General features: G+C 43.2%; 2 protein-coding genes across 4 annotated transcripts in view; one reads left to right on the top strand and one right to left on the bottom strand.

Moving 5' to 3' along the window:
- RBKS (ribokinase) overlaps positions 1 to 4001 on the bottom strand; it is a 118912-nt gene extending 114911 nt beyond the window's left edge. The window contains exon 1 of one of the 3 annotated variants that reach the window (XM_045287053.1): positions 3864 to 4001. Coding sequence is in view for 2 of the 3 variants with exons in the window: in XM_045287052.1 (XP_045142987.1) it covers positions 3272 to 3360 (89 nt within the window). In the remaining variant the exon portion in view is untranslated. Of the gene's footprint in view, positions 1 to 3271; positions 3417 to 3863 lie in introns of those variants that run through there. The other 2 variants (XM_045287052.1, XM_004711094.3) reach the window with 2 other exon arrangements.
- Positions 3784 to 14467, top strand: part of BABAM2 (BRISC and BRCA1 A complex member 2) — a 528405-nt gene continuing 517721 nt past the window's right edge. Inside the window, exons 1-2 of the mRNA XM_004711139.2 lie at positions 3784 to 3859; positions 7648 to 7799. Of these exons, the coding sequence (XP_004711196.1) occupies positions 7672 to 7799 (128 nt within the window). The 5' untranslated portion in view covers positions 3784 to 3859; positions 7648 to 7671. The remainder of the gene's footprint in view (positions 3860 to 7647; positions 7800 to 14467) is intronic.

A 14467-nucleotide genomic window follows, 5' to 3' on the forward strand; every position in this document is an offset into this window, starting at 1 on the left:
AAAAAAAGGAAATTAATACTAGTCTGAGTGAGAAGCAAAAACTCCCACTGCCACTGAGTCCCTTCCGACTCTGAGTTTCCAAGTCTGTAACTCTTTACAGGAGTAGCCAGGGTTGTTAGCGTTTCTGAGGCTGTCCATCTTTCTGGGAGCAGACTGCTTTAACTTTCTCCCGCAGAGTGGCTGGCGAGTTTGAAAGGCTGACCTTGCAGTCAAAAGCCCGATGCTCAGCCTGCTGTGCCATCAGTGTGAGAGGCAGGGTGGCTTCACGGAAAGAGAAGGAATGGGAGGCCCGAATCCCAGCCGTCACTACACAACTGAATGGCTGTGTGAACTGGCGATTCAGTTAACCACGGTTACTTCATCTGTAGAAAGTGGAGGGTGGCTTGGTGGACTGCAAAGCTCCTTCCAGCTCTGAGGTTTTATCTCGTTTGCTACGGGTTATCATTGGTAGTTGGCAGGATAATGGTCCCTCAAATTGTACCCTGCTGGCGAAAACGGTACACTGAGTGGCTAACTGAAAGGTTGGGGGGGTCTCGCCTTGGAAAGCGCCTTGGAAGAAAGGCCTGGTGCTTTTTGTGAAAAATAAGTCATTAGAGACCCTGTGAAGCACAGAACCACGCTGACATACATGGGATCACACGGGCTGGGGTCCACATCCAAACCTCTGGAACCTGTGAATGCTACGTCACATGGTTAACGGGGAATGAAGAGCGCTAATAGCTGACTTCATGTGATTTTCACTTTAAATTACCTTGGTGGGCACAACGTAATCCTTGCAATGTGGAAGAGGAAGGCAGAAGAGTGAAGAGAGTGAATCAATATGAGACAGACTCGATTGGCCAGTGCTGGCTTTGACGATGGGAGGGTGGGCCAGGAGTTATGGGATGCTGGCAGCTTCTAGACATGAGAAAACGCAAGGAAACCGGTTTTCCCCAGGGCCTCTGGAAAGGGAAACAGAGAAAGCCCCAAACTGCCCTCCAGGAGGATTAGGCCTCTGGCGAATTCCTTCTGACCATTGACCAGGGATGTGAATAACCTTATCAGTGATACAGATGTCTTTAAAATTTATAACCTTATCATTTGTTCTCCCTTTTCACCCACTTTAAATTTGTTAGTTTTCATTTTCTTGTTTTCTTTTCAATTGAGGTTTTACTTTGTTACTGTTGCTGTTTTGGCGGGTGTTTTTCTTTATGTGAAATTCAGGATAGGAAAATCTACAGAGACAGTAACTGACTACTAATTTCTTGGGGCTATGGCATGGGAGATTAGGGGAAAATAGGGAGCTAATAACAATGTGGACAAGAAGAAAGAAAACGTTCTAAAATTTATTGGGATGATGATTGTACAACTCTTTCTAATGTGTTTAAACTACTGAATTGTATGATGTATGAATTATAGGTCAATCAAACTGTTAAAAAATGCTTAAAGTACACATCAAAGGACTTATTTGCAACTTTCAAATCCTTAGATTTAAAGCACATCATCAAGTAAATGTTTTTCTCTGTGAACTTAAAGACATGGAAAGAACCCTCCTGAACACTGGGCTTGGCACAGACCCTTGACACCGAAATTTCCTCACTTGTCCCCAGGAAATGTTTTAAGATATGCAATTACCTTGTGATCACCCTGTAAATTCCCTTTAGTCACATACTTAACCTAAGCAATATGAACCCTTATTTGGGTTTCCAGCGAATCACTGTAAAGCCCCCCTCCCCCCACTTCAAGTTGTCCTGCCCCTGCCTTCCAAGAATGCTGCGCTTTTAATTCTTGATATTACTCATAAATACTCCACTGTTTTGAAGCATTTGATTTCATTTTGTGAGAATAGATGTATCCCCTATTTGAACTGTTCTGAATCTCCAATAAATCTCTTTGCTTTTATCTTTGTAAATAAATATAGTAGAAAGTTAAAAAAATACAGTAAAAGTGCTATAAAAACTTAGCTACATGGATTTTTCAAAGAATGAATTATTTAGCTTTATGAAGGTCTAGTATTACTTTATGTAACTAAAATTTTGTTTTAAATACTTTGGATAAGACTATTTCTAAAATGAAACACATGCCCTGTTTTTATATAAAGTACTTAAAAAGTACTATATTACCTTTCCATGAAAAGAGTAATTGCTATCACATCAGTTACTATGTTAAGTTGTCAGGCAGTGAGGCCTTAGGAGTCATTAAGCTATGGCCTGTAGACACTTTCAGTAAAGTCTTAGTCCGTTTCTTTCTAATCTGGGTTTGCAAACTAAATGACCTCCCATAAACATTTAAAAAAAAGCAAGATTAAACTGGTCATGTAAAGACATGGGCACTAATTTTTTTTAGTGAAGTGCAGGAGGCTTGGTGGCTTATTTTGATTGTCTCGTGGCCTTTTTGCTTTCTTCTAGATTCAGTGCTATAGATAAGTCAGATGATGTCCTAACTGAAGTATGGTTATTTTTTATTTTCATGATGTCAAAATACCATAATCAAGGATGAATCAGAAGATTTCCGAAGAGCTTTTCCCTAAAATATTAAACAGAAGTATTCTGATAGGTAGGCGTTTCTTTACAATTTTTTTGATCATCTGATTTTTCCTTTCAAAGGAGATATTTTAATAATGGGGGGGGGGGGGGGGGGAAGCCACCTTCAGGTTGGAAGAAAAAGAAGATAAACGAACAATCAATTCATCCATTTTCAGCAGCTTAAGAACTACTTCCTTTTAGCATATTTTATCTATTTCATGGTTGCAAATATAATTTTAAAAAATTTGGTTCACACTTGGGTTGCTATAAAGTAATCCATGGCTACCATAATATTAAAATAGAAGCCAAAAATGATAACAGCAATCCCCACTCTCAGTAACGTGAAAGCTGACTTGATCCTCTTTTTGAACTCTATTCTTTAGAGAAAGGTTCCGGTGAATAATCTCTCACTTGGATAAGATTACAGGTTTCATTCAGTTCTCCCAACAACCTTGTCAGGTGGGCCCATTCTACAGAAGCGGAAGAAGAAAATCGTGTCAAACAACGTGGAGAGTCCCTCGACCAGTCAGGGGAAAGAGGTCCGTAACCAGATGGAGAAAATAGGAGTGGGTCTCCGAAGATGTTTATAGCAAGGATGATCCTGACCTCTCAGCCACCCTTCTTGAGAATTACGGACTCAAATTCAGCTCAAAGGCGGGCTGTAGCTCACACTCGCCGTCCCCAAAGCCCAAAGTGCCAAGGAAGCAGGCGGCACCATCCACCCGCCCCCCTGAGCCGCAGATGCTGCTCCGCTGCCCCGGACTAACCTGACCAGGTCGGTCATGCAGGAGCCCACCACTACCACCGCCGCCACCTCCTCCTGCCACTGCTTCCCGGGGTCCCCAGACGCGGTCATGGTTAACCCAGGCGGTGCGCTCCGACCTGGACGCTGACCTTCGCCCTTCGCCCTTTGCCCGACCCCGTAACCACGGACGCCGCTCCGAACCCTCGCTACCGACGCGGGCCTTTCAGACGTCCACACGGGGCGCCCACCTGAATGCCCGAAACACCCCCGCCCACGAACTGCCCTTGTGCTTCCAGGAATGGCCTCGGCTCCCCGCCTTCCGTCACAGAGTCCTGCAGGTATTTCAGGACCTGCGCCCCTCGCCACCCCCGGGGTTGGCGCGGAAACCGAACTTTCAGGCGCCGCCGGGACGCCTTTTCCCACCGCGGGCTCGGCGTGGCGCGGGGGCGCGCACGTTGCTCAGCTCCCGGGCCGCCGAGGGGGCGGGGCGCGACGTCGGGCGTGCGCACGCATCCGGCCCGCGGTGCGCGCGCAGGTCGGCGTGTCTGTCAGGGGCGCGCTCGGGTAACCTGTAACGCACGTAGTCAGCGGTTACCGAACGAAGTTCCAGGTACCTGGACTGGGGCTGGTGCGGGGCGGTTGGATCCTGAGGCGCACAGCTGGTGCTGAGGATCGTGGTTTAAATACAGCCAGAGGGCTCGCCTCCTCTTCCTGTAGAGAAGGCCCCCCCCTGTGCCAAAGGTGTTCTGCTCACCCCCATCACGCTAATGCCTTAGAAACCAGCCCCAAAGGCCAGTCTTCTCTCTACACATCTGGCTCGTTCCCAGTCCCTGATTATTCGCGGGCTCCTCCAGCTTCTGGCGGATGAAGGGGTTCATACAATTTGGGAGGAAGGGGGAGTGTCCTACTGATGACCGTTGCAGTGCGATGGCCATTATTTGGTCCGTGCCGATTTAGACTTAATCTCGCTTGGATGTTGCTCCTTGGAGAAATTATTTCCCCAGTGTGACTTCCCTCGTGCGCTGTATGACGTTGAAGTGACGCATCAGGACGCTACCTCTTTCCGTTCCATGACGTCAGCGGGGCACTTGTTTCCGTGTTTGTCATCTTATCTAATTACAAGAATTTCAATGGTGTTTTTAGACGTCTTTGTATTTCCCAGACCTGAAACGTACCGTTTGTGACTATTTTGGGCAGCATCTCGCTAAAAATTGTGCTTCTGAGTTTTCATTGTGTAATATCTCAAAACAAGGAAATATAAATTTTCCATTTAACATTCAAAGGGGTCTGGTCTGGTTTAAGCCTTGTCTATTTATTACAGTGCTGCAATGTGTAGAAGTTAATACTAGTGGGAGGTTCCTTGTCCATGTCCTGGGTTCATGGCACCAAAGGACCATCAGCTTTGGCAATGACCCGACTTGGGAGTCCAAGTTTTTTTTTCCCTTTCCTTTAGAGAAGTCACAACATCTTAAGGTTGAAGCAGATTTGAAGGCATGAAATGTTGCACTGTCAAAATAGTAGTCTGGCTGTTATGCAAACAAGCGGATCATTCCCTGGGTGTCATTCCAAGAGCTTGACAGTTGCTCAATTAGAATACCTCATAGTCCCTATGGTTATGCATTGGGATGTGTTCCTCAAGGTCAGCAGTTCGAAATCTCCAGCCTTTCTGTGGGAGAAACACAGGGCTGATCTACAACCCTAAAAAGTTACAGTCTTGGAAACTCACAGGGGCACTGTCCCCTGTCCTATAGGGTCAATATCAGTTGGCATCAATTCCATGACTGTGAGTTTGGGTTTTGGCTTTGATAGTTACCCTTCGTAAACAGTTGTTTAGTGTCAGCCAACAGGTTTGTTCCTGTTAGTGTTTGATGCGTGAATCCCTCAGGCTACCTTCAACAGTAGTCTTTTTGCTTTGGGCTGTGAAGTGGCCATCAGTTTGAATTCATGGCTTTACTTCTGTTCAAAATTCCCCAGATGTACAGTTCAAAACCAAAATGAAACCACCACCCCACAAAACAAACCTCAAAAAGACCAACAAAGGAAATGTCTCTTGATGCTTTCTTAGTAAGAAGAAAGGAAAATAAATTGTAGTGGAATTTGAGAGAGATCTAGATTTAAACTCTGACCCTCTGCTTGCTGAATGTGTGACCCTGAACAAATTACTTAATCTTGCTGACCTCCCTGTAAAATGGGAACAGTACAATGAACTGGGAACCCTTGTTACTTGGGGGAATATAAATGGAATTACAGGGTAGTAGATATTCAGGACCGGCTTTAAAATTTTTTTTTATTTTAAGAAATGAGAGCTAAAATAGTAACATCGTGGAAATAACATTGAGAAATAATTTTGTAATGTGTGAGATCTTTGCTTTTTATGTGTTTTGTATGTGATCTGGAAAAGCATACTCTGTGCATTATGACATTAAGTAGAAATAAAGATGGAAATGTTGCAAAATTGGGTTCAATGATTACTATTGTTCAAAGATAAATTACGTTACCTATATTATCCAAGAAGCCCTGGTGACACAGGAGTTCAACTCTCAGCTGGGAATAGAAAAGTCAGTGGTTGGTAGCCACCTGGACAAGTGGTTGGTAGCTGTTCTGTATGAGAAAGATGTCGCAGTTTGCCTCAGTAAAGATGTCAAAGCCTAGACCCACTGCTGCTAAGTGGATTCTGACTCATGGTGACTCTATAAAAGTTGTTTTTGTGGCTTTGTAAGTCTTTATGAGAGCAGGCAGCCTCTTCTTTCTGCTATCTTGGAAACCGTATGGGGCATTTCTCTTCTTACCTGGTTGCTATGAGTTGGAATTGACTCGCTGGGACTCAACAACAATTCTTATTACCTGTAAATTAGAAACTCTAATCACCTGTCTTAAAACCCAAGCTTGTGCCCGGGAGCCCTGGGGGTTAGACGGTGGGCTGCTAGCTGGCGGTCCAGGTGAAACCCACCAGCCTCTCTGTGGAAGAAAGATTGGAATCGCGATAGAAGGTTTCAGGTGGATCTATAAGACTTCGGAGGTGATGAGGCAACGACTCAATGGAGTAGGCTTTGGTTTGGGTAGTAATATGAAGGGGTCCTGGTGGCACCGTGGAGTAAGTGACAGACTGCGAACTTTCCAGCCGCTCTGAGGGAGAAAGAGACTGCCTGCTCTTGAAAAGATTTGCAGGCTTGGAAGCCCTAAATAGGGTCCCTATGGAAGTGATTTGATGGCACTGGTATACTACTGTATAATACTATAAGGAGTCCTTGCGGGACTGTGGGTTAGGCCCTAGTGGTTTAAGCATTGGACTGCTCACCAAAAGGTCGGCAGTTCAAACTTGCCAGTGGCTCCTCAGGAGAAAGATGAGGCTTCCTACAATTCCGACTCAGAAGTCAGAATTGACTTGATGGCAATGGGTTTGGTTGTTTTGGCTCATAAGAATGTCTGTGGAAGTTCTTTAAAAATGTGCATCACCTTTATGCTTGATTATACAGTGCATTAGGTTTTCACCCTACTTTGGGATGGTGGAGGAAATGCCATTGGTGAACTAGTCAGAAGAGGAGCCTGTGACTCATACTTTACCCCCCACCCCCCACCCCCAGAATACTTATAAGTGCCATCAATAGCGAGGGTCAATATTTCATTCTTGTTCTTTGAAAGATCATTGCAGTTTCCTCCTTTATGACTATCTGAAACGACAAATTATTTTCAACATTTATTTTTAGCAAGGATATGTAAATGCTCACGTGGCATAATAAGGGGCATCAAAAAGTTCATAGGAAAATTCTGTTATCATTCAATTCCATCTTTCCATGGACTTTTTGAAGCCCCCTTGTAAATGAAAACGAAAACCATAACATCACTTATTTATAATTGTGACTTGCTGGAGGTCAATTTGCTTTTGATGTGGGATTATCTTTCAGATGTAGGAAGAAGATGATCCTTTCAATTGACTTATTCATCTCTGAAAGCCATGACTTTAATTTAGAGACCTATAAAGGGCAATTCACACACTTCCCCCTCCAAGCCCATGCATTTCTAAGTGATTGGTTTTCCTTTTGTCTTTGTGTTTTATTAGTGCCTTAATGTCAAAGACTAATTAAAATAAGATTGTTTTACCTGGGTAAACTCACTGCCATCAAGTTGATGAAGACTCATCGCGACCCTGTAGGACAGGGTAGAACTGCCCCTGTGGGTTTCCGAAACTAACTGTTTACAGAAGTAGAAAGCCTTATCTTTCTCCTGTGGGGCTGCTGTGTTTCTGAAAGGCCCTGGTGTAGCCCATGTCCCAAACAGCTGAGTAACAGTGACTGCAATAAAAATAGGAAACAAACTATTTATGAAAGCAAGACAAACTTCTGTGTGCTGTGCCAATTTTCATGATACTCTGACCACAATTCTTTGCTTCTCTTCCAGTGGCGATTAGCAAGTCAAGTTAAAATGTCCCCAGAAGTGGCCTTGAACCGAATTTCTCCTCTACTCTCCCCATTCCTATCGAGCGTGGTCCGGAATGGAAAAGTGGGACTGGATGCGACAAACTGTTTGAGGATTACTGACTTGAAATCTGGGTATGTACCCGAACGGATTCAACACATCCCTTCTTCCAGGCACACACCAATGGACTCTAGCAGAGCTTCATTAAATGATGATCTCATTGCGTGTTGATTCAATTGGTTCTGTCCAATTTTTGTCATTTTATATTTCAAGTTCTATTACAAGGGGGCTTCCAGAAGTTCCTGGAAGGATTCCATGATCTTTCAGTTCACTTTTTCATGATCTCTGTGAGGCCCCCTTGTGCTTGTGGACCTTTACTGTGGCCTGCGTGTTGGGATCACAGAATGTGCTCTGTGGTGCTTAGCACCCGGCCCTTCATTAGTTGCCTTGTTTTCTTGTATGGCTGTTGGCGATAAGCACACACTGTAAGAGTTGGTTCTGAGATTCCGAACCATTGGTAATCTTTATGATGAACATTACAAAGTTCTGTTCTAAGTTGCCACTGAGTTGATTTTGACTCCTGGAGACATGGTGTGTGTCAGTCAGGGTCCATTAGAGAAACAAATCACAGGAAACTCAGGTATAAGGGAGAGTTTTATATAAAGGTTACGTGCACATCAAGAAAACATCCCAACCCAGTCCTGCCCAAGCCCATAAGACCAACATGAACCCATATATCAGGCACCTAATTTTGCCACAAAAACTGCATTAAAAATGTGCTGAAAAACTTGGCTTGTACATGAGTCTATATGGTATTTAAAGTTTCAACCCAGAGGTCAGTTTGGATTTTCCTGTTCTTGAGATGGAAGTAAGATGGATGTATATCCCAATTCTTCCACCGTTGTTGCTGCTAATGCGGAAGAAGGGTGTTGCTTGTTTTCGGTCTTCGTGGTTTCCTCTGGCTCGGACCTCACGTGTTCTCAGTTTCCTTCATTTTCACTCCATTGATCAGACTGGAAAATCAGTTCATTCTTCATGTCCATAACAGTCTGAATGCACTAGCATTTTGTGGCTATTTGATGAGTATCCGTTTTATACTTCTAAACTAAGCTTAAATTTTACTTTTCTAAAAGTCTCGCTCTTACTTTGTCTCTTTCCTGCTTTTGTGCATTTCAGAGGACAACTTGTTCAGTTACCTTTTCGGGGCAGTCTTTTTTCAATGTTGTTGTTAGGGCCTGTCAGTCAGGCGTGACTCATAGTGACCCTACATACAACAGAATGTGACACACTGCCTGTCCTGCTCCATCCTCACAATCCCAGTGATGTCCAAAGCCATTATTGCAGCTGCTGTGTCAATCTTCTAATTGAGGGTCTTTTTCTTTTCCTTTTCACTCACCCTCTCCTTTGCCAAGCATGATGTCCTTCTCCAGGAACTGGTCTCTCTGGAGAACATGTCCAAAGTGCTGGAGGCAAATCTCATCATTCTACGAAGCATTTGGACTCTGTTTATTTCTTTAAGTCATTTTATTGGGGGCTCATACAACTCTTATCACAATCCATACATCCATCCATGTGTCAGGCACATTTGTACATTTGTTGCCCTCATCATTCTCAAAACATTTGCTTTCTACTTGAGCCCTTGGTATCAGCTCCTCATTTTTCCTGTCCCTCATCACCCTCACGAACCTTGGATAATTTGTAAATTATTATTATTTTGTCATGTCTTACACTGTCCGATGCCTCCCACCACCCACTTTTCTGTTGTCTGTCCCCCAGGGAGGGGATTATATATAGGTCATTGTAAACGATTCCCCCTTTCTGCTCCACCTTCCTGGTATCTCTACTCTCAACACTGGTCCAGAAGGGTTCATCTGTCCTGGATTCCCTGTGTTTCCAGTTCCCATTTGTACCAGTGTACATCCTCTGGTCTAGTTGGATTTGTAAGGTAGAATTGGGAACATGATACTGGGGGAGAAGAAGCATTAAAGAACTAGAGGAATGTTGTATGTTTCATCGTTGTTACACTGCACCCTGACTGGCTCGTCTCCTCCTTGAGACCCTTATGTAAGGGGATGTCCAATTGTCTACAGATGGGCTTTGGGTCCCCAGTCTGCACTCCCCCTCATTCACAATGATATGATTTTTTGTTCTTTGATGCCTGATAACTGATCCCTTCGGCACCTCGTGATCACACAGTTGGTATGCTTCTTCCAAGTGGGCTTTGTTGCTTCTGAGCTATATAGCCGCTTGTTTACCTTCAAGCCTTTAAGACCCCAGGTGCTATATCTTTTGATAGCTGGGCACCATCAACTTTCTTCACCACATTTGCTTATGCACCTGCTTTGTCTTCAGTGATCGTGTTGGGAAGGTGAGCATCATGGAATGCTAGTTTAATAGAACAAAGCGTTCTTGCATTGAGGGAGTACTTGAGTGGAGGCCCAATGTCCATATGCTGCCTTAATACTAAACCTATAAATATATGCACATAGATCTATTTCACCATCCTCATATATAAATATATTTACGTATGTACATGCCTTTATTTAGACCTTTATAAATGCCCTTTGACTCCCAGCTCTTTCCTCTATTTTGATAAGGCTGTTTTATAAAAAAACGTAAGTACATATCTTTGAAAAAAAATCATTTTTGGGGAGGTAACATAACCATATGTTGCTGGGTGCCACAAAATTTCTTCTGACTCATTGTGACCCTGTGTGACAGAGTAGAACGCCTGAAGGGTTTCCTTGGCTGTAATCTTTATGGAAACAGGGCTTTTTATCTGAGGAGCTGCTGGGTAACTTTGAATGCCAAGCACTTAACCTTTGTGCTGCCAGGTCCCCTTCCACTTCCATAAAATGGATACTTAAAATATAAGGATTTGGACAGGGAGAATGGGAAGTGAGATCAGAAAAGGGGATGGGGTGAAGAGTGAATGGAGAAGCCAAGTGAACAACTATATATGGAATTCTTAAAAGTTACTCATCTTCAAAATACAACTTTTGCCTCCCAGGGTAGCAACTTCCTTCCAGCCACAAGGCTAATGAAGAAGAGTTCAGCTTGCCAGCTAGCGAGATTCTCGCAGCCAAACTGAGTCCGGCTTTCAAAGCTTCCAGTACTCATCTTTAAAATTGCTCAATTCAGTAATCAAGAGCTTACACTTAGTGTCTATTTTTAACTAAGCAAGTAAAGAAATTCAAAACATGGACCAAAATGCAACAGGTCGTGTGGGTGGATGGGATGTCACAGCAGATGCCCCAAATGTAGCCACGTGTCAGTGAGGTTGAGTCACCGTGATACACTGAAAAAGAGTTATTAAGGCTCAGCTGCCACAGGTTGCAGTGAGACGGCTCTTTCCTCCCTGTTACATTTATCAGGCATCATTCCAGAATTCTGAACACACATTTAGACATCTTCAAGATTATAAAAATCCATGGGAAATGACAAAATATGGCATTTTACAAAGAACACATGTGTGTGATCAAATTCACTCAGAGCAGAGATGCTAACAAACATTAAGTTGTTGTCAGGTGCCATCAGCTTCAGTATTTTCTCCATTTAGCATTGATGCTGGGTATTCGTCCAGCTGTGATGACTTTGGCTTTTATTAAGGGATAATCTAATAAGAAGGTTGCTTTGATTTCATCGATAACTGCTCCAAGCCCTCTTTGCTTTCAGCAGGCAAGGTTGTTGGGTAACCTACATGTTACTAGTAGATTATGAGACTTTCTCCAGTCTTGATGCCATGTTCTTCTTCATATAGTCTGTCTTCTCACATTCCGTGCTTGAATAAGTATGGTGAAAGGATATGACAAAATGTCATGGCGGGCCATGTCTGAGCTCCTCTGGATACAAACAACAGAAGGAGAGTATAACTCCATGGCTGCCCAAGGCCGAGGTCAGCCAGGTTCTGTCCTCTGCCCTTTGTTGTCTTATTTTGATACCACTGTCCCGCTCTTAACACTCTACTTCTTTGGTGGGCTCCAAAAGCGGTTGCAGTGGCCACACACAGCCCACTGACAACACTCGTAATCACGGGGTTTATTAGGGAAGCTAACAATCACAAAGATACAAGTTTTGCCTGCAATGCCTCTTCTCCACAACGCCCACAGCCAGGTCTTCCTCTGGTCTTCAGCCTCTCAGCTGTATGGTCCATTGACCTCTGTCTCATTCCATAGATGAGGAAGCCCACCGGCTCCTCAGTTTTGTCTCATGGTCTTGATGCACTCCTCTTGTTCCTCTGTTGCCTCTGCTACTTGAGGCAGCAATCTCATATGCACTTTGATGGTGGCTCTTCTTTCTTGATGATCATGGGATCCTTTCTCTCTGTTTCTGGATGACTCACTTAAAAGCCAGGGGAATGGTAAAACGGACCAGTTCCCTCTATTAGTGTTTCACACATCATATTTTCACGGTCCCATCCAATCATTTGATGGGAGTCACAAAGACATGGATAGAAGAGTCTTACCAAGTAATTTTATTTCACTATAGGATACAAGCTCATTGCACAATTTACCTGATGTTAAACCAGGTTCTGTCTCTCAGGTTTCGTGGAAGACAAATAAGTGTTATGGAATTCCTGTTACTCACATTGTTAGTCACAATTTGCTATGATGTACAAACATAGTTTTATACAACTATTACTGTTAGGTGCCATCGAGTCGATTCTGACTCACAGTGACCTGTGACAACAGAATCATACACTGCCTGCTCCTGTGCCATCCTCACCATCGTTGTTTGAAGTAAGAGTCTAATTTAATTCTTTTGCATGTGACTAGACAATTGAGCACTCAAGAAACAAACAAAACCACGCTTTGGGGCTGATTCTGACTCATCGTGACTGTAAATAGGGTTTCCATAGCTGAAAAGGTTCATGGAAGCAGAAAGCCTCTTCTTTCTCCTGTGGGGTGACTGGTGGGTTTGAACTGCTTATGGTTAGCAGCCAAGTACATAACCAATCATTATATCATCAGGGCTCCTTTGTCCCAGCCCTCCAAAACCAAAGCCACTGTCATCGAGTCGATGCAGACCCACAGCTACTCTGTAGGAGAGGGTAGACCTGCCCCTGTGGGTTTCTGAGACCGTAACTCTTTATGGGAGGAGAAAGCCAGCAAGGCTTGTTGAAAAGACTGTCTTTCCTCCATTTGATTGGTCATGGAACTGTTGTTCAAAATCAGTTGACCAAAGGAGTATAATAGATCCCTGTGACACTCTGTACTTTTCTTCATTCTGTTTTTCTCTGTTCTCGGGTTTACATTTCTTGATTTAACTTCAAGGTCACTAATTATTTCTTCTGCTTGTTCATATCTATTGTCATGTCTCTGTAAACTTTCAAATTTCATTATTGTACTTTCAATCTAGAATTTCCATTTAGTTCTTTTGAAATAATTTAAATCCCTTTGTTGCTGTTCTGTGTCTGATGCAACGTTGTCTACATACTATGTCATACTTTATTCATCCTTTCCTGTAGTTCTGTGAACATGGCAGCAAGGATCATTTTTGAAACATTTTTCTGCTAAATCTGACATTTGGCTGCTCCTGTTTTCTTTCTGGGATATTGATTATGCTTTCTGGTTTCTTTCATGCCTTCTTTTTTCCTATTGGAAACTGTATATTTTAGACAATGTATCGGTTCTGGGTATGGGTTCCCCCTCTCTTACAGGAACCCATACCCCCTTCCTTGACAGAGCTAATATTTGTTTGTTTCATTTTTAGAGTCTTGGTACATGCTTTGTGAACTCTATTTCCCTCTCATAAAAGGAGGCCTCTGTATCTCTGAGAGACGTTGATTGGGTGTACCCCTAGTCGTCCTAAGGTGTTGGTAAGGCTCTCCTTTTCCTCGGCACACCTGATTGTCGCCACTATACTCTGCTAGTAAATCCGGCCTCCCAACTCAAGATTAATTCCATGCCCAATAGAATGAAACACTGCCCGTCCTGGGCCAAACAGTTTTCAGTCATAAGTTTTTTATTGCCATAAAAATAGTCTTATTTTTAACTCACATATCATGCAATTCACATGTGACTCATATAATCCACATATCATACTATCAATGTCCACTTCGATCATATTAAGAAGAGTTGTGCAGTCACCACTACAGTCAACTTTAGAACGTTTTTTAATTTCTCCTACCCATTGTTTAGGAAATAGAATACTATGTCTTCTTAGGTCTTCTGAGACTGGAAGCTCCCCTGAAACCTGTTCAGTATCATAGTAACATACAAGTACTGACTGACAGATAGATGATAACTGCACATGAAATACCTTGGACTGGAATTGAACCCAGTTCTCTGGAGGGAAGGTGAGATTTATACCAGTGAACTACCAATGCTTCCACACCGAGCTAATTGAAAGTTGATTATTGTGTTATTTCCCGCAGTTCCTTGGGGCGTAAGTTCTTCTGCTAATTAATCCTATTAAGTTATGGCTTCTTGGAAGGAAAAGTTTCTTAGAATCTATTTGTTCTGACCCCAGGAGGTAAGTCCTCCCCAGTGTCTTATTCCCTGACTCCTGAAAACTAGCAGACTTACTATCTAGGCTTTGCCTTTTAAAAATCATTTTATTGGGGCCTCAAACAATTCTTATCACAATCCTTACATATATCCATTGTGTCAAGCACATTTGTACATTTGTTGCCCTCATCGTTCTCAAAACATTTGCTTTTTACTTGAGCCCTTGGTATCAGCTCCCCATTTTCCCCCTCTCTCCCCGGTCGCCCCTGCCTCATGAACCCTTGATAATTTATAAATTATTATTTTGCCATGTCTTACACTATCTGACGTCTCCCTTCACCCACTTTTCTGTT

The sequence above is a fragment of the Echinops telfairi genome, unplaced genomic scaffold (genome assembly GCF_000313985.2).
Source record: "Echinops telfairi isolate 266 unplaced genomic scaffold, ASM31398v2 ScPeMD7_10;HRSCAF=50, whole genome shotgun sequence".
In the NCBI taxonomy this organism is placed as follows: domain Eukaryota; kingdom Metazoa; phylum Chordata; class Mammalia; order Afrosoricida; family Tenrecidae; genus Echinops; species Echinops telfairi.